The sequence below is a fragment of the Hemiscyllium ocellatum genome, chromosome 10 (assembly GCF_020745735.1).
Source record: "Hemiscyllium ocellatum isolate sHemOce1 chromosome 10, sHemOce1.pat.X.cur, whole genome shotgun sequence".
In the NCBI taxonomy this organism is placed as follows: Eukaryota; Metazoa; Chordata; class Chondrichthyes; order Orectolobiformes; family Hemiscylliidae; genus Hemiscyllium; species Hemiscyllium ocellatum.
This window is the reverse complement of record NC_083410.1, coordinates 70,959,926-70,987,562: the sequence shown is the minus strand read 5'-3', so window position 1 is coordinate 70,987,562 and position 27,637 is coordinate 70,959,926. Positions and strand designations below refer to the sequence as shown.

At 41.6% G+C, this 27,637-nt stretch overlaps 1 protein-coding gene and 1 long non-coding RNA gene across 4 annotated transcripts in view; one reads left to right on the top strand and one right to left on the bottom strand.

Annotated features, from left to right (window-relative positions):
- The first annotated feature begins 195 nt into the window (after positions 1 to 195).
- LOC132819804 (uncharacterized) lies at positions 196 to 26,310 on the top strand. Its single transcript, XR_009645124.1, has 3 exons — positions 196 to 274; positions 20,224 to 20,283; positions 26,244 to 26,310. It is a non-coding gene; the product is annotated as an uncharacterized LOC132819804 (long non-coding RNA).
- snx9b (sorting nexin 9b) overlaps positions 13,094 to 27,637 on the bottom strand; it is a 145,761-nt gene continuing 131,217 nt past the window's right edge. For all 3 annotated transcript variants that reach the window (XM_060831592.1, XM_060831594.1, XM_060831593.1), the window contains 2 exons: positions 26,281 to 26,372; positions 13,094 to 14,772 (listed from right to left, as the gene is read on the bottom strand). In XM_060831592.1, coding sequence (XP_060687575.1) covers positions 14,722 to 14,772; positions 26,281 to 26,372 — 143 coding nt within the window. In that variant the 3' untranslated portion in view covers positions 13,094 to 14,721. The remainder of the gene's footprint in view (positions 14,773 to 26,280; positions 26,373 to 27,637) is intronic.

The window sequence follows — 27,637 nt, the reverse complement described above, 5'->3', positions numbered from 1 at the left end:
AACTTACAGCAAGGTTACACATGAAAAATTATGCACTTATCCATTCCTATGCTGTGAGCTCTCCCACACAGGTAGCAAACTAAAATAAAGAAATGGTTCACATTTTACAGAACTATGGAGAAAGGTTGGAGATTGGAACTAATCAGAGGACTCTCTCAATTTGATGATGAAATGGTCTCTTCCTGCGCTACAAGAAGCAATGAACACGAAAAGAAAGTTTATCACACTGCAAGTGATTAAGATTGGAAATCTGCTGCTTGAGAGCACGTTGAAGGTAAGTTTAATCTAGGTATTCAAGAGGAAAGAATGTGCAGTTTGTTGGGGGAAGTTAGGTGAATTGGATGAGATGATTTACTCATTCAAAGAGTTGGCATAAATATGTGCTTAATGGCTCTCTGTCTGTTCTATGAAAGTTCTGTGGTTCTATGATGTGATTCTATGATTACAGAATTTTTAGTTCTACTTTTCTGACCAAAAGCCCAAAATTGCAGTTTGCTTTCACAATTACATATTTTGCACACAATTTCTTCAGGATTCCCTAAATTTACCAATAATGTCATATAAATATTCATTATATTACCAAAGCAGAAGTTTCATGCTTGAGAATTACATCAATCGCAGCAAAATCGTGCAATATAATTAAACAACTTTTTGATGTGCATCTCAAAGGAGAAAGATGAGCTGCAAGAGAAGACTTTCTGGGAGAGAAAACTGGACTTTAACACCAAGGCAGCTAAATGCATGACAACCAATAGAGTAAAGTGAAAATGTTTCAACGGCAAACTTTGATCAACAATGCAACAGCATTACTTTGATGGCTTTCTAATGGATAATATGTTTTGCAAAACACTGATCAAATGTCACCACTCTCTTTAAAATGTTTGCTATTTTTAGTACTAAAGTGGAAGTAATTTGTACCACTGACAGAAAATACGCATCTGAGTCTGGCACTGGTTGTATAATTTATGCGTTATGGGGATGAGGCCACTATATAATCCACCGCAACCTGTTGTAAAATTTGTTTTACAATTGAGTCATTAGTTAGGTTTGTTAAAATGACCAGCAATGGAAAGGTCAGGATTGTGCTTGCACATGGACCGGAGATGTTCTGCACCCTGTCTGCGACTGGGTGATCACTTTGCAGAATACCTCCACTCCATGTGCAAACATGACCCTGATCTTTCTGTAGCAAGTCATTTTAACACTGCATCCCGCTCACATGCCCACTTGTCTGTCCTCGGCATGATGCAATGTTCCAGCTAATCACAGCAAAAACTAGAGCAGCAACATCTCATCTTAAGACGAGGCAATTTATAACCTCCTAGATTCAATATTGAGTTCAACAATTTCAGATTATGAACTCACTACTAATCCTTCCCTTTTAGCTTGACTTGTTATATTCTCTGTCACCATGTCCTCTCTCCCCTCCCCCAATTCCAGTGCAATTGTCTGTTCTTTCCAGTCTGGCAGTTAGACACACCAGGTTTTTGTCATTCTCACATTCTGATCACTTAATCTGCACAATCAACATCCTTTCTCTCCCAACACCATTGCATAAATGCTGTCCCCTCCATACTTCAAGTCAGCTTTGATGAAGTTATCTAGACTCAAAATGTTAACTTACTCTCTCTCTCTGTGGATGTTGCCTGACCTGTTGTGATTTACAGCGCTTTTTTTTGCTTTCAGTACAGATTCCAGCATCTGCAGAAATTTGCTCCTCCATTTTATTTATACTTCTTTCCATTTCTTTTTGCAACAGTTCATCACTTCTCTTTAATATTATTTTATGGGATGTGGTCAGCATTTATTGTCTGTCCCCGGTTGTCCTTGAGAAGGTGGTGGTGTGTTGCCTTCTTCAACTGCTGCAATCCACCTGCTGTGAGTTGACCTACAATGTTGTTAGGGTCAGCACACTTTCGACTCTGATCTCAAGCATCTGCAGTCCTCACTTTCTCCCAATATCAGATTATAGTCCAACAGATTTAGAACATAGAACAGTACAGCACAGAACAGGCCCTTCAGCCCACGATTTACTTGGAAGTACTGGATTTCAGAGCACTGCTCCTTCGTCAGGTAGTAAGTGGGGAAGGATCATTAAGTCACAGAATTTATAGCACAAGATCACAGTGTCATGCAACTGATATGATATTAGATTAGATTAGATCAGATTCCCTATAGTGTGGAAACAGGCCCTTCTTAAAAAACCAGTCCACACCGACCCTCTGAAGAGTAACCTGCCCCTAACGCACCTAACATTATGGGCAATTTAGCATGGCCGACTCACCTGAGCTGCACATCTTTGGACTGTGGGAGGAAACCGGAGCACCTGGAGGAAACCCACACAGACACGGAGAATGTGCATATTGAACAAATCCAAATTTCTGTGAAGTCTTTCATCTTTTAGAATGGATTGCAGATTTCAATTCATTAATATGTGAATTTCAGGACTTCTTTCAAGTGTCACATTCCCAAGATAGCTTAAAATTTTATTTAAAAAGGTGACCTCTCAGCTCAGACAATTAGGGAGAGAATTTGTGAAGCCCCAGTGGAATGGCGGTGTATTTCTAAGTGAGGATGGCGTGTGCCTTGGAGGGGCATTTGAAGGTGGTGGTGTTCCCATGCATCTGCTGCCCTTGTCCTTCTAGGTGGAAGTGGTTGTGGGTTTGGAAAGTGCTGTCTAAAATTCTTTGGTGAATTTCTGCACTGCATCTTGTAGATAGTCCATACTGCTGCTCTTGAGCATCGGTGCAGGGACTGGATGTAGTGAATGTATGTGCCAGTCAAGCGGGTTGCTTTGTCCTGGATGGTGTCAATCTTCTTGAGTGTTGTTTGGCTGCACGCATCCAGGCAAGTGGGGAATATGCCATCACATTCCTGACTTGTGCCTTGTAGCTGGTGGACAGGCTTTGGGGAGTCAGGAGGTGAGTTACTAACTGCAGTATTTCTCACTTCTGACCTGCTGTGTTAGCCACATTTCAGAGAACATCTCCAGGACACACATCAACCCCACCAGCCTGTGGCCAAATACTTCAACTCCACTTCAGCTCTACTCCACTAAGGACATGCAGGTCCTGGGCCTCCTCAACTGCCAAATTCTAGCCACTTGATGCCTGGAGGAAGAACACCTCATCTTCCACCTTGGGATCCTCCAACCGCACGGGATCAATGTGGATTTGCAGCAGTTTCCTGATGTCCCTTCCCCCACGTTATCCCAGGTCGAACCCTTCAACTTGGCACTGCCCTCTTGAACTGTCCTACTTGCCCACCTATCTGCTCCACCCTCCATTCCTACCTATCACCATCACCCCTCCCATCTTCATCTACCTATCCTATTCCCAACTACCTTTCCCACAGCCCCACCCCAACTCCATTTATCTCTCAGTCTCCTTGGGCCCCCCACCACATTCCTGATGAAGAGCTTATGCTCGAAACATCGACTCCCCAGCTCCTCGGATGCTGCCTGACTGGCTGTGCTTTTCCAGCACCATACTTTTTGACTTATAGCCACGGTCTATACGTAGCACATCCTGTTGTGTTTCTGATCAATGATTAGCCCCCAAGATGATAGTGGGAGGGTTCAGTGATAGTAAAACCAGTGAATATCAAGGAATGGTGGTGGGTAGATTCTCTTATTGGTGATGGTCATAGCCACACCTTTATGTAGTGTGAATGTTATTCGCCACTTTTCAGGCCAAGCCTGGATATTGTCCAGATCTCTTGCATTTGAACATGGACTGCTTCAGTATCTGAGGAATTGCGAATGGTGCTGAACATTGTTCACCAATGATTGTTCAGCCCCAGTTTTGACCTTATGATAGAGGAAATGTCATTGATGAAGCAGCTGATGATGGTTGGGCCCAGGACAGTACCCTGACGAACTCCTGCAGTGATGTCCTGGAGCAGTGAAGACTGACCTCCAACAATCACAACCACAACCATCTTCCTATGTGTCGGTTATTCCAACCGGCGGAGTTTGTCATCTGATACCCATTGATTCCAGTTTTGCTGGGCTTCTGGATTCCACATTCAATCAAATGCAGCCCTGATGTCAAGGGCTGTCACTCTCACCTCACCTCAGGTCTTCAGCTCTTTTGTTTATGTTTGAACTAAGGCTGTAATGAGGGCAGGAGCTGAGTGACTCTGGCCACTAAACTGGTTGTCACTGAGTAGGTGCTGCTTGATAGCACTGTTGGTCACACCTTCCCTGATTTTACTGATGATCGAGAGTAGACTAATGGGACAGTAATTAGCCAGGTTGGATTTGTGCTGCTTTAATGTACAGGACATACCTGGGCAATTTTCCACTTTGCCAATATTGTAACTGTACTGGAACAGCTTGGCAAGGGGAGCGGCGAGTTCTGGAGCACAAATCTTCAATAGTCATAGAAATGTACAGCACGGAAACAGATCCTTCGGTCCAACTCATCCATACCAACTAGATATCCTAACCTCAGCTAGACTCATTCGCCAGCACTTGGTCCATATCCCTCTAAACCCTTCCTATTCGTAGACCCATCCAGAGGCCTTTTATATGTTGTAATTGTACAACTTCCTCTGGCAGCTCATTCCATACACGCACCACGCTCTGTGTGAAAACATTACCCTTTAGGTCTGTTTTAAATTTTTCCCCTCTCACCCTAAACCTATGCCCTCTAGTTTTGGACTCCCCCACTCCAGGGAAAAGATCCTGTCTATTTACCCTATCCATGACCCTCATGATTTTATAAAACTCTGAAAGATCACCCCTCAGCCTCCAATGCTCCAGGAAAAACAGCTCTAGCCAATTCAGCCTCTCCCTGTGGCACAAATCCTCCAACATTCTTGTAAATCTGTAAATTCTGAACCCTTTCAAGTTTCACAACATCCTTCTGATAGGAGGGAGACCAGAATTGCACGCAATATTCTAACAGTGGTCTAACCAACATCCTGTACATCCACAACATGACCTTTTGACTCCTATATTCACTGCTCTGATCAATAAAGCATACCAAACGCCTTCTTCACTATCCTATTTACCTGTGACTCCACTTTCAAGGAACTATGAACCCACACTCCAAAGTCTCTTTGTTCAGCAAACACTCCCCAGGACCTTAGCACTAAGTGTATAAGTCCTGACCTGATTTACCTTTCCAAAATGCAGCATCTTACATTTATCTAAATTAAACTCCATCTGCCACTCCTCAGCCATCTGATCAAGATCCCATTATACTGAGGTAACCTTCACTGTTCATTACACCTCCAATTTTGGTGCCATCTGCAAACTTACTAATCATACCTCTTTCTACTTATTGCAATTTAGAAGAATGAGAGGTGATGTCAGTGAAACACTTCAGATTCTTAAGGGGTTTGAGTGTGTAAATACTGAGAGGATGTTTCCCCTCAGGGAGTCTCGGACCAGAGGCCATAGTCTCAGAATTAAGGGATGCCAGTTTAAGATGAGATGACAAGAAATTTCTTCTAAGGGTTCTGGGACTGAGATAGATAGATCCTTGATCAGATTACTTACAGATTACCCAGATTACTTACAGTGTGGAAACAGGCCCTTCGGTCCAACAAGTCCACACCAATCCACCGAAGCGCAACCCACAGAGACCATTCCCCTACATTTACCCCTTCACCTAACACTATGGGCATTTTACATGGCCAATTCACCTAACCTGCATATCTTTGGACTGTGGGAGGAAACCGGAGCACCCGGAGGAAACCCACGTAGACACGGGGAGAATGTGCAAACTCCACACAGACAGTTGCCCGAGGAGGGAATTGAACCTGGTTCTCTGGCGCTGTGAGGCAGCAGTGCTAATCAGTAGAGAAATCAAGTGTTATGGGGAAAGAGCAAAAGTGTCAGATCAGCCATGATCCTATTAAGTGGTAGAGCAGGCTCAAGGGGCTGAACGATCTACCAAGTTCCCACTTCTTTGGCTTCGTGGTCTTTAGAAGCTGCTACATCACATGTTGGCAATGTAAACATTGCAGATGGAAGCGACTGCAGATACTAGGCACTATTACTCCAGGTGCAAAAGTTGGTATAGCAGTGACTGAAGGTGTTGGTCTTCCACAAATTGGCCAGAAATGTTTGGGGTTGGGATGTGTATAGTGAGGCACTGCGTACATGTTTCATTGGAATTGGATACCTGCAAGCATATTACTTCTTCAGTGAATAGCTCTGTTGTCCTTGAAACATCACCTTCATAGGTCACACTTACCCCATCCACCCTGTGTGCGCTCACAGGTATTTTCTTTGCCATTGCACCTTTGCAAATATCGGGATGTCAAAAGACCATAGCAAGTACTCCTCAGATAATAATGTCCTGGCTCTGACTTTACACAATGTGTGAGGCCTCAAACATCCAAAGTCCATTCTGGGCAGCTCACCACATTAATTTCCCATTGCTTTCACACCCCCTCAGGTCCCTGTCCAACCTCTCTGCATGAGTCTTTACCAAATTGCTCCATTTACATTCAACTGTCACTTCCTCCCTTTCAACCTGCAGTCCCCAATACACAATTTTTCTCCTGTAGCAGCAACTGATTTTCTCCCCCCAACTCTTTGCCTTTACTGGACAGACTAACCATACCCTCCTTCCTTGCGCAACCAAACCAGACAGCACAACACGAGAAGTACCCATACACTTGACTGATGGCTGTAAATCTCCCCAAATGATGTTAGTGCTAATCTCCAGATTTGCTGCTATTGAGGCATAGGGCTGATCATGGTCCAATCTCTGGACTACAGAGGTATCCATCTGAACACATGGCTTGCTGGGATCCTCTATGGTTGTTCTGGCGCACACTGCAAATATAAAATCAACATAGCAAAGTGCCATTCAGCAAGATGACCACCTCAGGGTTGGAGGATTTGAGCCATAGGGAGAGGTTGAATAGGTTAGGGCTGTTTTCCCTGGAGCATCAGAGGCTGAGGGGTGACCTTATAGAGGTTTGTAAAATCATGAGGGGCATGGATAGGATAAATAGACAAAGTCTTTTCCCTAGGGGTGGGGGAAGTCTAGAACTAGAGGGCATAAGTTTAGGGTGAGAGGGGAAAGATATAAAAGAGACCTAAGGGGCAACTTTTTCACGTAGCAGGCGGTACAGGTATGGAATGAGCTGCCAGAGGAAGTGGTGGAGGCTGGTACAATTGCAACATTTAAAAGGCATCTGGATGGGTATATGAATAGAAAGGGTGTGGAGGGATATGGGCGTGGTGCTGGCAGGTGGGACTAGATTGGGTTAGGAAATCTGGATGGCATGGACAAGTTGGAGTTAAGGAACTGTTTCTATGCTGTACATCTCTATGACTCTTGACTGAGGACAGCTAACCAGCATGACAAGCTGCCTGGCTCTGACACTGTGAGAAAGTGAGGACCACAGCTGCTGGAGATCAGAGTCAAAAAGTGTGGTGCTGGAAAAGCACAGTAGGTTAGGCAGCATCAGAGGAACAGGAGAGTTGATGTTTCAGGCATAAGCTCTGTTACTGCGCTGAGAGGCACGGCTAGGTAGGGATGCTATCTGCATCTGGTTAGATTCAAAGTGAGTGAGTGCTAATACATCAAGCAAGCAGCATTGATATAGACCAGTCCAATCTGAGCTGAATACCTGTCGCTATATGCAAAGTGTACTTACAGCGGCATTTCAATGTTAGTTGTAGTTGTGGCCCAAAATGCAGGTTTAAAGTGCAGAAGCATCATATAAGTGGATTGGAAAGGTGCCATGATAGTATACAGAGGCTGGCAGGTGTTGGATGCAAATGTCTATGGATAAGGGGCCAGTCCAGCAAGTGCCCATGAGTGTATCCTGAGACATTGGGGATTGCTGTCCAAGGTAGCAGCCTGAGGATGAAGCTAAAGCCACATGGTAACCACTCTGATTTTAATGCCAGAAGTTGTCAATATTTATTTTCCTTGCAGTGGATGGTAAGGTAGAAAATTTGAAGTGAAAGGTACATTTAATAAGGCTATTAACAAGAATCTTGTCTTGACACCCAGAGCTCAGATCCTCTGCAGTGCAAATAGAGGCCAGTCAGCCCACTGAATAGCATCTGACCCAGATCCACCCCATCCCCAAACCCCACATTTACCATGGCTAATCCACATTGCAAACACATCCCCGGACACTACAGGACCATTTAGCATGTCCAATCCACTTAATCATCACATCTTTGAACTGAGAGGAAACCCAAGCAGATACAGGGAAAGACTTATGAACTCCATACAAATAGTAACAATGTTAGAATTGAACCTGGAATTCTGGCCCTGAGGGGCCATGGTGCTAACCAATGTGCTGCCCAAACTCTACTTGAAAATAATTTGCTTCCGAATTCAACAACGATATTGTCCAGCTTCTTTCATAATACTCTCAGATTTCTTGCACCAAACTCTTAATGGTCTATATGTGCATTGTTGTTGGCCATTCATCTCTGCTTTCCCCAGGCAGTTACTTTTACATGTTATTTTTCCTGTGGTACTTGTTCTTGTTCAATTTCCATCGTTGAGGTGCCATGGACCTCTGGGACTGATTCTGTGGCCTGCTTCTTCCTATCCATATTACTTCAGTATTCCTGATCATTCATATCTACAATTGAGGTGTCACCACTCTACAGCAGTTCCAAATTGCCACTTGGATTACTGTTACAGAGAGTGTTAAAGGTTTCTATCCTTACTGGCTCTCCAATGTCCAACTCTGGTAATGATTTGGCAAATTAGTCAAAATCAAAATTGGTTTCTTTCCATTTTTTTTTATTTTCACTTGTGTCTGGTATTACTATGGTCAGTAGCTTAAATGTTATAATTTGACTATGGAATGATATTAATCTCAGTCTCCGATATGCATTCACTTGTCCAGGAGAGAATTATCTGGAGTATATCTGCATGGGTTTTGCTGATTTTCACTACCATCACAGCCCTTTCACTTAAATGGAGATACAGAAGAATGACATATGTTAAATTTCCCAATCTTTTATAAAATGGCTAAATTCAACTCAAACTGAAGGCCATAGTTGTTCAACATCAGATTGCTTTAAATGGCTTAAATCTGCTTTCAAGCATCAGACAATCTCAGTGGTAGTTATTGAAGTCAGCTGGTCCATCCCTCAGCAGTCAGAAGATTAATCTGCAGCTGCTTGTTCAGCCTGATGTCCCTAAAATCACTGATTACTGGAAACCAATAGAATCTCTCCTCGGGGGAGAGGATGGCAGAGTAGAATTATGACTGTTAATCCGGAGACCCAGCCAATGGGACCTGGATTCGAATCCCACCATGGTAAAAAGGTGGAATTTGAATCCAATAAATATCTGGATTTAAGAATCTAATGACTACTATGAATCCATTTCCAATTGTTAGAGAAACCCATCTCTTCACTACTCCATCCTTACCTGGTCTGGTCTACATATGGTTGACTTTCAACTGCTCTCTGGCAATTAAAGATTAGCAATAAATGCTGCCCAGCCAGCAATGTTCCAGTCCTATTAAGAATAATCAATCCTCTCCTGTCTGGGCATAGCTGGTGCTTGGCCTCAGCAGACCACAAAGTGCCAGATGACTGGGGCATTTCTTCCTAAGCTGTCAGTGAGATGCTCTCCAGATTGTGTACCCAGTGTCTCTCTCTACAGCCTCTGATGGTGGGAGGTGGGTGCATGAGCAGAGATGAAGTGAATGTGAGGCAGTAGAGTTGACATGTAACATGTCACCTCCGCAGATCCCACAGAGACATCTTCCTACCACCATTTACCTCCCTTCACCAAACCATTATCTCCCAGACCATCTACAACCTTGTCACCTTAGGGGATGCCCTATCCACAGCCTCGAACCGCAGTTTCAAAACCCTGCACCACCAGGTTCTACTTCTTACCCAAAATCCACAAAAACCTTACTGCCCAGGTCGACCTACTCCTGCCCCACCAAACTTATCTCCTTATATCTCGACACTGTCCTATCCCCCTTGGTCCAGGAACTCCCCACATACCTTCAGTGCATCACCCACATCCTCCATGACTTTCATTTCCCCAGCCCCAAATGCCTCATCTTCACCACCGACATCAAGCCCCTTACACATCCCTCCACCATGACAAAGGCCTACAAGCCCTCAGTTTCTTCCTCTCCCACTAACCTAATCAGTACCCCTCCACTGACACACACTTTCAATTGGTGGAATGGTCCTCAGCCTCCTCCTTTGAATTTACCCACTACCTTCAGACTAAAGGGGTAGCCATGGACGCCCACATGTGCCACAGCGATGCCTGCCTCTTCATAGGATACGTGGAACAGTCCATCTTCCAGAGTTATACAGGCACCATCCCCAACCCCTTCCTCTGCTACGTTGATGACTGTATCGATACCACCTTGTGCTCGCACAAGAGGTTGAACAGTTCATCAACTTCACTTACACCTTCCACCCTGATCTTAAGTTCACCTGGACCAACTCAGGAAACCACCTTCCCTTTCCTGGATCCCTCAGTTTTCATTTCCGGCGACCAACTCAATACGGACATCTATTTCAAACCTACAGACTCCCACAGCTTCCTGGACTACACCTCCTCTCCTGTAAAAACATCATCCCTTACTCTCAATTCCTATGTCTCCAGCGTATCTGCTCCCAGGAGGAGCAATTCTAATCCAGGACATCCCATATTTCCTCCTATTTCTTGGATGATGTCCCCTCCCACATGATCAACAATGCCCTCCAGTGCCTCTCCTCCACTTCCCACACCTCCACCCTTCTACATCCCTTCTTCTTGGGCAGCATGGTGGCACAGAGGTTAACACTGCTGCCTCTCAGTGCCAGAGACCTGGGTTCAATTCCGGTCTCAGGCAACTGTCTGTGTGGAGTTTGCACACATTCTCCCAGCGTCTGCGTGGATTTCCTCCGGGTGTTCCGGTTTCCTCCCATAGTCCAAAAATGTGCAGGTTAGGTGAATTGGCCATGCTAAATTGTCCGTAGGGGTAAATGTAGGGGAATAGGTCTGGGTGAGTTGCTCTTCGGAGGGTTGGTATGGACTTGTTGGGTCAAAGGGCCTGTTTCCACACTAAGTAATCTAATCTAATCTAATCTTTGACCACAACAAGGATAGAACCTCACCTTCCACTCCACTAATATCCAGATAGAGGTCATTATCCTCTGCTATTTTTGCCACCTACAATCAGATGCTACCACCAGAGACTTATTTCTCTCCCCACGCCTATCTGCATTCCACAGAAACTATTGCTGCGATTCCCTCATTAGGTCCACACCCCCCACTCCCACATTCAATTTGAAATCATTAATGTACAAAACAAACAGCAGGGGTCCCACCATCAAGCCCTGTAGAACACCATTTGAAAGAGCTTTCCATTCATAATGGCAGCCGCTGACCATTGTCTTTTGTTTCCTGTTACTAAGCCAACTTTGGATCCAATTTGACACGTTACCCTGTATCTCACAGGCTTTTACTTTATTGACTAGTCTGCTATTTGTGACCTTGTCAAATGCCTTACTAAAATCCATGTAGACAACATACACTGCAAGACCCTCATTGATCCTCCTGTGACTTCCTCAAAGGATTGAATGAAATTTGTAAGGTAGGACCTTCATTCAACAATGTCAAGCCAAGTCCAGGATCATTCTTATCAGAACTGAGCATAGTTTTGAGCAAGAGGTCACAAATCTGGAATAGTGTCTATGAGACAGACATTACTTAGGAAAGAGTTCAGAAGGATCATTATACTCATTTCTGAGATTAAAATAAGTTTGTTTTGTGAGGAAAGGTTGGAGTTTAAAAGGACTTGATAGGGTAGATACTGAGAGGATGTTTCCTTTCATGGAGGACATCTAGAATTTGGGAGCACAGTTTGAAAATAAATGTTCTCCCATTCAAGATGGAGATGAAAAGGAATCCAGGGATCTTTTGTATCTTGAAGTCTTTCCCACATAGCAGTGAAAACTGATTCATTGAATATATCAAAAGCTTTGTTCAACAGATTTTTAATTCAGAAAGGAGTCAAGAGCTATTGGGTGAGGAGGGAGGAGCAGGCAGGAAAATGGAATAAAATCCACAATCAGCATGATCTTATTGTACAACAGAGCAGGTTTGAGGAACCAAATGACTTACTCCACCTATTCATATGTCCTTGTCTACAAATTATAGTTTAATCAATGTTTGCTAATAAAGCCACCCTTGTACACAGGCAAAAATATTTCTGTGTGCATTGGTTTAGATAGACAGTTATTATCCATATTTATGCATCTTTCAATGCTGATCACATCTCTTGTCAAAGTAGTAGGTTGGCAAATTATTCTAGCCCTCTGCCAAAAACCTTCTGGAACACTAGTCCCTAAATACTCATCTTCAAGAGCATAACTTACCTTTGCTTGTCATCCTTTCCCAATGATGCTCCATAGGCTACTAGTTAACATTAAAAATTACAACTTTGGCTTAGCTTCATCCTCATTAGTTAAGGTAATTACTGGTCCTCACACTCTACGACCTCTGCACAAACCAAACTGAATCTGGAACCTTCCTGGTCAGGTTGATTCAATATCATTTCACCTTGTACACAAGGACCGTGGGTACTATGAATAAAATTAAAATACGGGGTATGCTGACTTCATTTTTGGTCATGCTGCTCAGTCAGTCAAGTCATAGCACAACTAGACCATTTGCTGCACTGAAATTTGATGTTCATCAGTGGTCGATACTGAATGAAGTAAGTCATCAAAAGTGGAGATAATAACAAATAAAGCACTCGGATACTTAAATAGTAAAAGAATAGCTTGCTGAAAAGCAAAGCAGTTGACCAGAAACCAAAAAAGGAAAGAGGCCTCATTGACTCGGTGAAATATGTAAAAAAAAATACTTCAGATTATAACTCCTGCAAAGGGAATTTAATGAAACTATTTGAATTGTGCACTTTGTTTTCTTTTTCTGGAACTCATTATTGAAGTGGTTGTGCACAAAATTCTCTTTGCCAATCCATTTCACCAACTGAAACCAAAGTTTGGCAAGATGTCTTTATCTCCTACAAATTGGATGTTCAACGCATAAGTTCTGACTATAATGGAAGGGTCAAGATGATAAATCTGATATTTAATTTCAACAAAATTTCCTTACATGGCATTTAACAAATATACATTAATGATAATTTACATATTTTATATACATAGTGTACAGTTAACAGTCCACAAACTATTATTCATAACTGATTGGAAATTAAAGGTCATATACCTCAATAATTTAAAATTCCCACTTTAGTGCAATTTTCATGTCTTAACCTGAGCACTGAAGTATAATTAGTGAAGGCATTTATATTTCCAAACCGTTCCAGTATAATTGCTTTATGTACAGAAGCTTTTTCATCTCATCCAATGCAGAATTGTTCTTTCCCCCAATTCATTTTCCATTGAATTTAAATTTACTTTTCTCCAGCTTTCTGCTTGAATAGTATAAAGTCAAATTTCAAAAATGTATAAGCATGGAACATTTATTTGTTCATAATCCAAAAATAATGTAAATACAAAATTAAATACTCATCTTTGGTGCAAACATGCTGTTATAATCCTCCTAGATTAATAAATGTATATGTATCAGTATATTTGCAGAGTATCTTTGTATAGTAAATTTAAATATAAGCAAGGCTATCAGCGACAAAATATTTCTAATCAGAATGGCTTTGAAAGTTTTGGCAACTGAATAGCACAAAGTCCCTAAACTTCAGGTGCTAGACTCTGAAAAGAACTGGTGATCATCTGAGAATAACAAGTATGTTGCCAATACTGTTATTAATATTTAACACTCCAAACAGCAATTTCTTCTGCTGGTTTGATAAGCTAAGCAATGAAGCGAAGCAGTCAAAAAAACTGGTGATATTGCAAAACAATCAATTCGCATAAAGTTCAAAAAGAAAAGCAAGTTTAACCAACCATTTCTTGGAAGTTTTTCAGAATGCCACCCCAGAGTGTAACATTTTACCATGATTTTACAAAAGCTGGTAGTAAAAAGGGAAAAATGAAGGATTGTGTAATGGTTTAAAGTTTAGTGAAGAATAAATGGAACTGTTCAAAGCTGGAATGCTTCAGACTCATTGTTTGGTCTGGTACATTCTTGATATCTTAGTATAGAAATTATGATTTAGTGAGAGGAACAATGGGAGGTTGCGCACAGCATGAATTTTCCCCTCTAAATGTCTTCATTATTGTGCTAGATTCCTTACATGACCATCAATTGACTGTATTGGTATCTGGAAATCCTTTCGGAAACAGCATTTTCTTTGTAATCTTCTGAACTTGGTTTTAAGATCAATTTCATTCTTGCCCACTTCATTCACAGAATACAGAGGACATAACATTTTACAAATTGCACAAAATAATAGGAAAGTAAACTGAAATCATATGGCAATGTCTTCCACAAAGTATGTGTTTCAAGGACAAAGTGGACGTGTTACAAAAATACAGAACATGAAAGAAAGCATTACAAAAATAGAAGAAATGGGTAAAGTTAGAAAGAAAAAGTTCACTGTTTTTGCTTGCACAGGATTACTGAAGAACTTTTACTCAAAGTTTCACACCATTTGCATAGCTGTAGAAAAAATATCAGATATGGTCCAAACAACTGCTTTGTATGTTTAATATTATCTCAAACAAAACCTGAATTTGAGAAGTATTTCTAAGGTTTTCTTTTCCATATAAACACACTTCAGAGCACAGGATCCTTCCACCAAGTAGGCAGTTAAGGCTAATCGTGCTGGCATGGTTTACTGTTGAACTGTAAAATGGGTCAATGCTTGCTTCAGCTTTGCAGCAATCTATTAAGAAATAAAAACATTCTCAATTGAAGCACACTTCAAAATGTCTCCATTTCTTTCAAATGACCATGAGGTTATCACTTAAACATTTCATAAGCAATTTTCTAGGTATTTCATTTATATATTTGTGCTTTTCATACACTGCAGTTTTCAACACTATGCCCTCTATAGTCAGCAGCAGTCTAATATGCTGCCATCAAACAATTCCACTTCAGAATGCTATTCTTGCAGCATACTGGGAGGGATTCCTTCTGAGGAATTTGTTAGTAGCATTACATACAAATTATGTAGGAACAAGACCTTTCATCCAAGACACCTACATAATCATAACCATACTCTCATGTTCCTAACTTTTCTAAATACTTTTTTAAAAAAAGTTTGTTTGGTATCTGCAGAAACAGGATTTCAGGAATATGGAGATAAGCCTCTGAGGTATGCTGTACTGTAACTGTAATCTCATGTAATCGAGTCTGCCAGAAGGTTGGAACTTGAGCAGCTCTAGACAAAGATGCCTACTGTGAAATACTCTATATATTGTTAATAAATACTATTTGAAGAATTATCTTGCTGTCTGGTAGGTAAATCCACCCTAAGAACAGCATTTACTTTGATCACTAACTTCTGGAGTGCATTCCATAATGCTACAAATTTTAGGTTTAAAAAAAGTGGTTTATCCTGCTTTTCCTAAATGTGTCAAATTTATTCGTATATCTATGCTTCTTATTTTATACCTCTCAAGCCCGAGAAACTATTTTCATCTACTTACTCTCATTTCTTCATAAGTTCAATGGAGGCATTTAAAATAACTCTTAAATCTCCTCTGCTCTCACTGAAATATTTCAGGAAATGAAGGGAGAATTGTGATGAAAGGAGTCCAGGAGAATTATATTCCTCTTCAAAACAGGAATGTAGCAGCAAATAACAAGTCATGGACCAATATCTGAATTTTGCAATTCTTTAATATTCTCTTATTTTGCTGAGGTCCTTGTCAGCATTATTTATTTGCTATCATCTTCAAAGCTGAAATTCTGCTACTTCTAATGCCAGAGTTCAAATCATTTATGTAAATTGCGAACAGCATTGGTTTTAGCATGTTTCTGTATGTGAAGGGCTAAAATATTTATTAGATTAGGTTAGATTACTTACAGTGTGGAAACAGGCCCTTCGGCCCAACAAGTCCACACCGACCCACCGAAGCGCAACCCACCCATACCCCTACACATACCCCTTACCTAACACTACGGGCAATTTAGCATGGCCAATTCACCTGACCCGCACATCTTTGGACTGTGGGAGGAAACCAGAGCACCCGGAGGAAACCCACGCAGACACAGGGAGAACGTGCAAACTCCACACAGTCAGTCGCCTGAGGCGGGAATTGAACCCAGGTCCCTGGCGCTGTGAGGCAGCAGTGCTAACCACTGCGCCACCGTGCCACCCTAAATTTATGGTATTCAATAGTAACGACTGAGTTTTCTTATTGGCCTTTGGTTTTATAGGTGAAATCTTCTATTAGCTCATCAGTGTGACCACAAATAATTTATGAATCCCTGTTGCAAGCTATTTCAAATGTGCAGGGATTAGAGTTGAGCATCACACGTATGCCATAGATAACCGAACCAATATCAAAAGTCAGATTCCTACACGGCACAATGGCTCAGGGGTTAGCACTGCTGCCTCACAGCACCAGGGTCCCAGGTTCGGTTCCAGCCTCGAGCGACTGTGTGTAGTTTGCACATTCTCCCTGTGTTTGCATGGGTTTCCACTGGGTGCTCCGGTTTCCTCCCACAGTCCAAAGATGTGCAGGTCAGGTGAATTGGCCATGCTAAATTGCCCATAGTGTTCGGTGCATTAGTGAGAGGGAGATGAGACTGGGTGGTTTACTCTTCGGAGGGTCGGTGTGGACTTGTTAGGCCGAAGGGCCTGTTTCCACACTGTAGGGAATCTAATCTAATTTTATTCATTAAATTCTTAAATGTTGGTGCATGAGTGCAGAAATCAATTACAACATTACAGTCTGAGGTCAACGTCAGCTAATTTTTAAATTGATATTCCATAATCTGTGCCTTACTTAGTACATTAGCCAACTTTTGTTTGGATTAGAGTGGTGCTGGAAAAGCACAGCAGGTCAGGCAGCATCCGAGGAGCAGGAAAATCGCTGTTTCTATTCCCGATGAAGGGCTTTTGCCAGAAACATCAATTTTCGTGCTCCTCAGATGCTGCCTGACCTGCTGTGCTTTTCCAGCACTACTCTAATCTAAACTCTGGTTTCAGCATCTGCAGTCCTCACTCTTGGCTATATTAGTCAACAGTCAAACTACCCACTGTTAAGATTGAGGCTCATCCCATTGCAGTTTAAGTCTTGCATTATTCGCCAAAACATGAAATAATTGAGTTAAAGTCCATTTTCTTCAATCTGGCAGAGATTTAACATATAATGTACTAACTCTTCACAGCTGAAATACAGAGGTAGTAGTCCCTTTGATATTCAAATTACAACTCCCTTCCTCATTCTGTACTTTGTTACAGGGTAAAGAGAATAATTCCTATGACTCAAAAGGCAAGAAAAAGGAGGGGGATAAGGGAAAGAGTGGCAGGTAAGAACACACAAGAGAAGCTGGGAATGAATAACTAGCAAAATTTTACGCAAGAAAGATCAATTAAACAGGTCAATTCTTGCACAGTGAGCATGAACCGAGGACCAATGGGCTATACAAACTCTGGATAGAATTTTTTTTAAACAAGTGTTATTTGCTTCAAAAGCTAATTAAAACAAAATTCCCTGAAGTTTTTAAGGTTACATTGTTACAGCAGTGACAAATATAGAATAAACATTGAATATCATTTGATTGTTACAGCCAAAACCTTTCATGGACTAAAATGTCTTTTAAAGAAGAAGAAACATGGACTTAAAATGCTGCACTGGTCACCTGACCTACTGTGAAGCATACTTCATATGGAATTAAAAATCTCATTTGCATAGAGATCATTTTATCTGAAGGGATCAAAACCAAACACCTGAGTCAGTCATGAAATTTGTATCTTCTGCTTAATTCATAATTATGATAAATTTTATGCATTGGGAGATGAAAGATTCACCTGTCAGTTGGCCAGCTTGGTAACAAGAGATAGCGAGGAGTGCAGCTGCTGGAGAAGTCAGCACTGAGCAAGTGTGGTGCTAGAAAAAGCACAGCAGGTCAGGTAGCATCTGAGGAGCAAAAGATTCAATGCCTCATCAGGGCTCAACGTTTCAGGCATAACCTGTCATCAGGATTGTTGAAGGGTTATGCCCCAAACATCGACTCTCTTGCTCCTCAGATGCTGCCTAACCTTTTTCCAACACCACACTTTATCAACTCAGGCAGCTGGATAAGACAATGGAACTATACTCCCCAATACACATTTCCTATAGTTATGTCGATAGCTGCTTTTAAGCAGTAGGGCAGAGTGAAGGATAAATGGATTATAAATAAGAATTGGAGAGACACTGCCTCTTCCCCATGCCCATGTTTCGGATGTGGAAAACAGCATCCAGTGCAAAACATGTGAAAATGACCAATTGCCAAGTCATTAAGATTCTGATTCTGAATCAGATTCTGCAAGTGTTGCAAATGAGTCAACAATTAATCAACTGTGGCCTCAGGTTTAAAATCTAACACCTTACAGATTAAGAGACATAGAAAAATTGGAGCACAAGTATGTCATTCAGGCCATTGGTCCATTTCACCATTCAACATGGTCACGGCCGATCCTTTATCTCAACGCCATATTCTACTCTCTCTCCATACCCCTTGATATCTTTATCTTCCAGAAATCTGTTTCTTAGAAGTCTATTTCAAGATTGCATTGCCTTATTTCTCCCCATTGTCATAGAACTATACAGCACAAACAGAATCTTCAGTCCAACTCATCCATGTATACCATATATCTAGTGTCACTTGCCAACATTTAGCCCATATCCATATAACCCCCTCGTTATTCATATACCCATCCAGATGCCTTTAGAATGTTGTAATTGTACCAGACTCCACCACTTCTTCTGGCAACTCGTTCCATACATGCATGAAAATGTTTCCCTTTGAAATCTTTGTCCTCTTCCCTCAAACCTATGTCCTCAAGTTTTCAACACCTCCACCTGGGGAAAAGACCTTAACTATTCACCCTATCCATTCCCCTCATGATTTTATAAACCATTAAAAAGGTCACCTCGGAGCCTCTGATGCTTTGGGGAAAGTAGCCCAGCCTAATCAGCCTCTCCCTATAGATCAAACCTCCAACCCTGGCAATATTCTTATGAATTTTGTCTGAACCCCTTCAAGTTTCACAACATCCTTCCTATAGCAGGGAGACCAGAATTGCATGCAGTATTCCAAAAGTGGCCTAAGCAATGTCCTGTACAGCTGCACCGCAACCTCAACTTCATACTCAATGCATTGACCAATAAAGGAAAGCATGCCAAATGCCTCTTATTATTCTATCTACCTGCAACTCTTCTTTCAAGGAACTATGAATCTGCACTCCAAGGTCTCTTTGTGCAGCAACATTCCCCCGGACCTGACTATTAAGTTAATAAGTCCTGCCCTGATTTGCCTTTCCAAAATTCTGCACCTCACATTTATCTAAATTAAACTCCATCTGCCACTCGTTGGCCCATTGCCCATCTGATCGAGATCCCATTGTACTCTGGAGGTAACCTTCTTGGTTGTCCACCATACCACCAATTTTGATGTCATCTGCAAACCATACTATATGGTTACTAACCATAACTCCTATGTTCACATCCAAATCATTTTTATAAATGATAAAAAGCAGTGGACCCAGCACCAATCTTTGTGACACAACATCGGTCACAGGTCTATAGTTTGAAAAACAACCCTCCACCACCGCTTTTTACCTTTGGGCCAATTCTCTCTGTATTCTATGTGATCTAATCTTGTGTCAGGCCTTCTTCCCTTTTAAGTTTATTAACAGTACTTTTTTTTGAGTTATCAGGCAATAAAATGGATAGGTTTTCTGGAGAGAAAGAATAAGTTCCTTCATTTTCTAGCAAACTGCTTTTTAATTACATTTTATCTCACAGCTACAACAATAAATATTTGTTACTATTGGCAAGTCTGGCTAAAAAAATAGGGAGCTGATTCCCTCTTCTCAGCTGATCATATAATATTTAAGGTGAAAAATTACATGTGGTCTTTTGGAAACAGATTTAACTACATTGGGATTCCCATTTTGTAAGAGAACCTAGATTAGAAGAAAACGGATTGGAGAACTGTGTATAGTGGAAGTAGAAAAAAAGAAATAGATTTAGTTGAAGCACATCCAGCAGAACTTGAGTGGGAGCAGCAGCTGAGTAAAAATGAACCCGGAAGACTACAGCTAAGGTATGACAGTTTGTTTTAAAATTACTTACCTGTAGCGGGCAGCGGTATTTTTTTTTCTCTCTCTTTACAGAAAGAGCGGGAGCAGCAGGGGAAGTGACGGCTACCAGAGGGGCAACCGGGAAGGGAAACAGTGAGTATATAACTCAGGAAGGCAGCTAAACCCGAGATTCTACACCTGTAGTATCTCCCACCCACCCTCCTCCTCTAACCTCCTTAACTACACTGGGTTTTTTTTTAAGGTAAGGATTTTCTATTTCTTTACCAGTGACTTGTTAAAAATTTACTTCGTTTTTGAGTGTGTGTATGTATATATATATATACTTTCTGATACCTCTCTGCTATAGTCTTTCCCTAAAAAAGAATATATATATATATATATATATATTCTTTTTTAGGGAAAGACTATAGCAGAGAGGTATCAGAAAGTATTCTAACTCAAACTTGTACAAAGTAACTAAGTAATTAAGTAACTAAGCAGAGATGGCTGGGCAGGTGATGTGCTGTAGCTGTATGATGTGGGAGCTGGCTGATCCCATTGTGAACGGCAGCGACCACATCTGCAGCAAGGTGTTGGTTGCTGGAAGAACTCCGGGTCAGAGTTGATGATCTGGAATCTGAGCTTCAAACACTGCGGCTCATCCGGGAGGGGGAGAGTTACCTGGACGCTTTGTTTCAGGAGGCAGTCACACCTGGGAGATTAAGTAATTCACATTCAGCTAGTGATCAGGCACATCAGAGTGTGATTGTAAGTGAGGCAGGTAGGGGGAACCTGAGTTCAAGAGTGGAGGAGCCTCAGCCCTTGACCTTGTCCAACAGGTACGAGATTCTTGCTCCATGTTCGGATGAGGAAAAGGGCTCTGGACAGGATGAGCCAACTGACCAAGGCATCATGTTGCAGAAGGCTATTCAAGAGGGGGGAGCTAATAGACAAGTAGTGGTTATAGGGGATTCTATAATTAGGGGGACACATAGTATCCTTTGCAAGCCGGATCGGGAGTCTCGCATGGTGTGTTGCCTGCCCGGTGCCAGGGTGCAGGACTTCTCTGACTGGCTTGAAAGGATATTGGAGCGGGAGGGGGAGGATCCAGTTGTTGTGGTCCAATTTGGTACTAACAACATAGGCAAGACTAGGGTGGAGGACCTGTTTGGGGATTACGAAGCAGTAGGCAGGAAATTGAAGCACAGGTCCTCAAGGGTCATAATCTCCGGATTACTGCCCGAGCCTCGTGCCAATTGGCATAGGGACAAGAAAATTAGGCAAGTAAACACGTGGCTAAGGGATTGGTGTGGGAAAGAGGGATTCCACTTCATGGGGCATTGGCATCAGTTTTGGAACAGGGGGGATCTGTACCGTTGGGACGGTCTCCACCTGAACCGATCAGGTACCAATGTTCTAGCGAAGAGGATAAATAGGGTGGTCAGTAGGACTTTAAACTTCTGAGTTGGGGGGGGGAAGGAAAGTGAAAGCGACAGGGAGTATGGTGTTAAATGGAAAGATAAGCAGCAGGATAGCATGCGTCCAGGCGGATTTAAAATTGAGGCAGACTGGGAATGCAGAAAAAAGCAAGGATAACTTAGGACATCTTATGACTTCCAATATGACTAATGATAAGAAAGTTAGCATTAAGGAACTTTACCTGAATGCTCGTAGCATTCATAACAAAGCTGATGAACTAATGGCACAGATAATAGTGAATGATTATGATGTGGTAGGCATCACAGAGACTTGGTTACGGGGGGGTCAGGACTGGCAGTTAAACCTCCAAGGTTTTTCAACTTATCGAAAAGACAGGGAGGTGGGCAGAGGGGGTGGGGTTGCCTTGTTAGTTAACAAAATTAAATCTATGGCATTGAATGACATAGCGTCAGATGATGTGGAGTCTGTGTGGGTGGAATTGAGGAACCACAAAGGCAAAAAAACCATAATTGGAGTTGTGTATAGACCTCCTAATAGTGGTCAGGACCAGGGACTCAACATGTACCAGGAAATAGAGAAGGCATGTCAGAAAGGCAAGGTCACATTGATCATGGGAGACTTCAAAATGCAGGTGGACTGGATAAATAATGTTGCTAGTGGATCCAAAGAAAGGGAATTCATGGAATGCTTACAGGATGGCTTTTTGGAACAGCTTGTCATGGAGCCCACAAGGGAGCAGGCTATTCTGGACCTAGTGCTTTGCAATGAACCAGACTCTATAAAAGATCTTAAAGTAAGGGAACCCTTAGGAAGTAGTGGTCATAATATGGTAGAGTTCAGTCTGGAGTTTGAAAGAGAGAAGGCAAAATCAGATGTAATGGTGTTACAGTTAAATAAAAGGTAATTATGAGGGCATGAGAGAGGAACTGACAAAAATAGACTGGAAGCAGAGGCTAGTGGGGAAGACAGTAGAGCAAAAATGGCAGGAGTTTGTGGGTATAATTGAGGACACTATACAGAGAAAAGAAAGATTATCCAGGGAGGGATTAGACAACCATGGCTGACAAAGAAAGTCAGGAAATGTATTAAGGAATAAGAGAGATCCTATATAGTGGCCAAAAACAGTGGGAAATCAGAAGATTGGGAAGGCTACAAAAACAAACAGAGGATAACAAAGAGTGTAATAAGAAATGAGAGGGTCAAATATGAATGTAGGCTAGCCAGTAATATTAGAAATGATAGTAAAAGTTTCTTTCAGTACATAAGAAACAAAACGACAGGCAAAAGTAGACATTGGGCCACTTCAAACTGATGCAGGAAGCCTAGTGATGGGAGATAAGGAAATAGCAGGAGAACTTGACAAGTACTTTGCGTCAGTTTTCACAGTGGAAGATAGGAGTAATATCCCAACAATTAAAGGGAGTTAGGGGGCTGAGTTGAGTATGGTTGCCATTACAAAAGAGATAGTGCTAGAAAAGTTAAAAAATCTTAAAATTGATAAATCTCCTGGCCCCGATGGGATACACCCTAGAGTTCTGAGAGGGGTGGCTGAGGAAATAGCGGAGGCATTGGTTGAGATATTTCAAGAGTCACTGGAGTCAGGAAAGGTCCCAGATGATTGGAAGATGGCTGTTGTAACCCCCTTGTTCAAGAAAGGATCAAGACAAATGATGGAAAATTATAGGCCAATTAGCCTAACCTCGGTTGTTGGTAAAATTCTAGAATCCATCATTAAGGATGAGGTTTCTAAATTCTTAGAAGAGCAGAGTCTAATTAGAACAAGTCAACATGGATTTAGTAAGGGGAGGTCGTGCCTGACAAACCTGTTGGAATTCTTTGAAGAGGTGACAAGTAGGTTAGACAGGGAAACCCAGTGGATGTGGTCTATCTACACTTTCAAAAGGCCTTTGATAAGGTGCCCATGGTGTTCGAGGTGAGCTGCTGGGATGGATTGAGGATTGGCTGTCTGACAGAAGGCAGAGAGTTGGGATAAAAGGTTCTTTTTCGGAATGGCAGCCGGTGACGAGCGGTGTCCCGCAGGGTTCAGTGTTGGGGCCACAGCTGTTCGCATTATATATTAATGATTTGGATGAAGGGACTGGGGGCATTCTAGCGAAGTTTGCAGATGATATGAAGTTAGGTGGACAGGCAGGTAGTACTGAGGAAGTGGGGAGGCTACAGAAGGATCTAGACAGTTTGGGAGAGTGGTCCAGGAAATGGCTGATGGAATTCAACATGAGCAAATGTGAGGTCTTGCACTTTGGCAAAAAGAATAAAAGCATAGACTACTTTCTAAATGGTGAGAAAATTAGTAAAGCCAAAGTACAAAGGGATCTGGGAGTGCTAGTCAAGGATTCTCTAAAGGTAAACATGCAGGCTGAGTCCGTGATTAAGAAAGCGAATGCAATGTTGTCACTTATCTCAAGGGGTTTGGAATATAAAAGCAGAGATGTGCTACTGAGACTTTATAAAGCTCTGGTTAGGCCCCATTTGGAGTACTGTGTCCAGTTTTGGTCCCCACACCTCAGGAAGGACATACTGGCACTGGAACGTGTCCAGCGGAGATTCACACGGATGATCCCTGAAATGGTAGGTCTAACATATGAGGAACGGCTGAGGATCCTGGGATTGTATTCATTGGAGTTTAGAAGATTAAGGGGAGACTTAATAGAAACGTACATGATAATACATGGCTTGGAAAGGGTGGACGCTAGGAAATTGTTTCTATTAGGCTAGGAAACTAGGACCCGTGGACACAGCCTTAGAATTAGAGGGGGTCAATTCAGAACAGAAATGCAGAGGGTGGTGGGCCTGTGGAATTCATTGCCATAGAGTCCAGTGGAGGCCGGGACGCTAAATGTCTTCAAGGTAGAGATTGATAGATTCTTGTTGTCTCGAGGAATTAAGGGCTACGGGGAGAACGCTGGTAAGTGAGTTGAAATGCCCATCAGCCATGATTGAATGGCGGAGTGGACTCGATGGGCCGAATGGCCTTACTTCCACTCCTATGTCTTATGGTCTACGAAAACAAAGTCATTAAGAAATACTGGTCCTATAGTAGTGAGGCACGGACAAACCAATGAACAATATACAACATGCTGCACATGTGAAAAATTACTGTCGAGTTACAGTCCTGTAAGAAATTTATAGTTAAAAGGCTGGACTTCTCCAGTGTGAAGTCAATTAAACTTATTTGGGAAAAATAATAGACAAGTCTAGGACCACATGTTAATCATTTAAAATCACAGTAGGATAAGGTAATGGACAAGTTTACTTTTATTTCTTATCAAGTTTTCACTTTGTCAGAAATCAATTCAATATTTCAAGTTTACTTGGCTTTTCTGAACCCAAGATGAAAGCTACATTGCAATCTGACCTAAACAGGTAAATCACAACACAGCCTTAACTGATAAACAAATGTTTTATAAATAGGTTCATGCAGGGTGAAACACAAATCATTAAAGATTCCAACCAGGAGAATAAAAAAAATTAAAAGAATAAATAGACTAACAATCAATCCTGCAGTTATACAAGTCTATCAATGGCAAGGAACCACTAGTATAAAAAGAGCTTTTATATAAAAAATACTAAAGGTCAACTTTCTTAAATGCTCTGGTAGATTAGTGCTTTGTAGCCAAGCACAAATTAATAGATTACTTTGAAACTAAGAATTAACCAGGCTTTCAACCATAACTGTTATCAAAAAAGTCTGAGGACTTTTGAGAAGTCTGACAAAATATCAGTTGTTGGCAGGGCACAGGATTGGTTTTTAAAAAAATTCTTAAAGAAGATCTAAACTTTGCATGAAATGAGAATGTTAGATTAGATTAGATTAGATTACAGGCCCTTCGGTCCAACAAGTCCACACCAACCCGCCGAAGCGCAACCCACCCACACCTATTTCCCTACTTTTACCCCTTCACCTAACACTACGGGCAATTTAGCATGGCCAATTCACCTAACCTGCACATTTTTGGACTGTGGGAGGAAACCGGAGCACCCAGAGGAAACTCACGCAGACACGGGGAGAATGTGGAAACTTCACACAGACAGACGCCTGAGGCAGCAATTGAACCTGAGTCTCTGGCGCTGTGAGGCAGTAGTGCTAACCACTGTGCCACCGTGCTGCCCTGTTGCTTAATTTTAATGCTAATTTTAATTCTAATATATAATCAACAATTGATTTCTTTACAAAATCAAAATTAATATATGAAGTTTATTTCACAAAAAGAATATCATGAATTAAATCATAATAGAACAAGGTAGTGAAAAAATAAATCGTTCAGTGAGCAGAGTTCATTTTGCCTCCTTTGAGGGCAATGTAGTTTAGGCACCTCACCCCTACACTTTTGTGAATCATTGTAGTTTATTCTTTTAAATATTTATCCAATTCCCTTCTGAAAGTTACTAAGAACTCTATTTCCATTAGCCTGCCAAGCAGTACGTTCCAAATCTGATCCTCTCATTCTGTAAGAAAGGATTTGCTTGGTGTCATGTCTGGTCTTTTATCAAGTGCCTTAAATCTTTCATTCATGGTTATCAACCCACAGGCACTGGAAATACTTTTTTACATATTCTAAATTATTCACGATTTAAATCCCTCTATTAAAATTTAATTAAATTACAAGAAGAGAACAAGGCAGGTTTTCATTTTATGTCTTTTGTCCCTGCAGCATTTGAAAAAGAAAATAGTTCTGTGAAGTAACCTACCATCTCATGAAATTCAATTTGCTGCTGTAGGTACAGTTGGATTACAGAATTGTAATCATAAATCCGATTATTGTGGAAGTGATTCATTTCAGCTGTAATGAAATTAAGGTTTGAATTCAATAAACTCTCTGCAATCATCTTTACTCATAAACTTAAATGTAAAATAAAACAAAACCCAAGAAAATATTTTCAATTTTCTACACTATAATCAATTTTTTTTTATACCCACCTTTTTCTTTTTCAGATTTCTCCCCATTCCAGAAAGATAGGGCAACCTAGGCTGTGAAGGCATATGGAGCAGAAGCGGGTAAATGGAATAGAGGTACAGATTACCCATAATCTAACAGAATAGGGGAACAAGCTAAAGCAGCAGGTTGCTCTACTCGTATTCCTACATTACTGAGCATTGACAGGAAGCAAATCAGCAGGAAGATCGCTTCCACACAGCAGGCCAACTCAGACTTTCACTTCCCCAACCTGCCATGACAAACTCCTTTTTGTGGTGAGATTATCAGAACAGCAAGTCAGAGTACCTGACACATCTGTAACAGAAAGTTCTAGTTACATTTTAATGCCATTGGAAGTTTTAGGGGTAACATTCAAGCATACATATCTTAATTTTTTTTATTCAGGAGGGGTAATACTTTAGATTAAAACGTTTTGTTCCCCTCCAGGTCCATGTAAATCATGTCATTAGTGCCAGACAAAGTTGGGTAGGCCACATAAAGTTTCACACTTAAGATTAAAGTAGTAAAATTGAAATATGAATCAAGATGTATTTTTCTTTTATGCCTATTTCCTAGGGCCAAACCATATCAAGAGGGTTCCCAAACATCAGAACAACCAAATGTTTCTCAAATGAAGGTTACCTCTCAAAATGTCCGTTCCAGCAGTCCAAGAGATCCATGTAAATTTCCCCCAGCGACATATCATCATCACCACACCACCAACACTTCCCCAGCCTCCAACTGTCCTCTCCCCAAACTGGTCATGATCCTGGCTGCAGTTAAATCTCTCAGTTAAATGTCTCAGGGATATCACATGGTCACCACTGCAGACAGCCAGGACTTTGTGCAGCAGAGTGAACAGGGATTGGGAGAGTCAAGTATCAGAATGGTCAGGAATCCATTCAGGGAATCTCAGAACTCATGAATGCCATGAACCAAATTACAGGAGAGAAGAAGAAAGTCAGGGAGAATGGAGAGTAGTATCTTGGGAGAATTAAAACCTGAGCACTAGAAAAAGCAAAGACTGTGGATGTACATTTGGGAATCTGGGGTCAAGTAAAGTAGAAGGAATGGTTGGACATGGGGACTACCATTTTCCACACTGCCAGGATCAGCAGCAAGATGGTTAG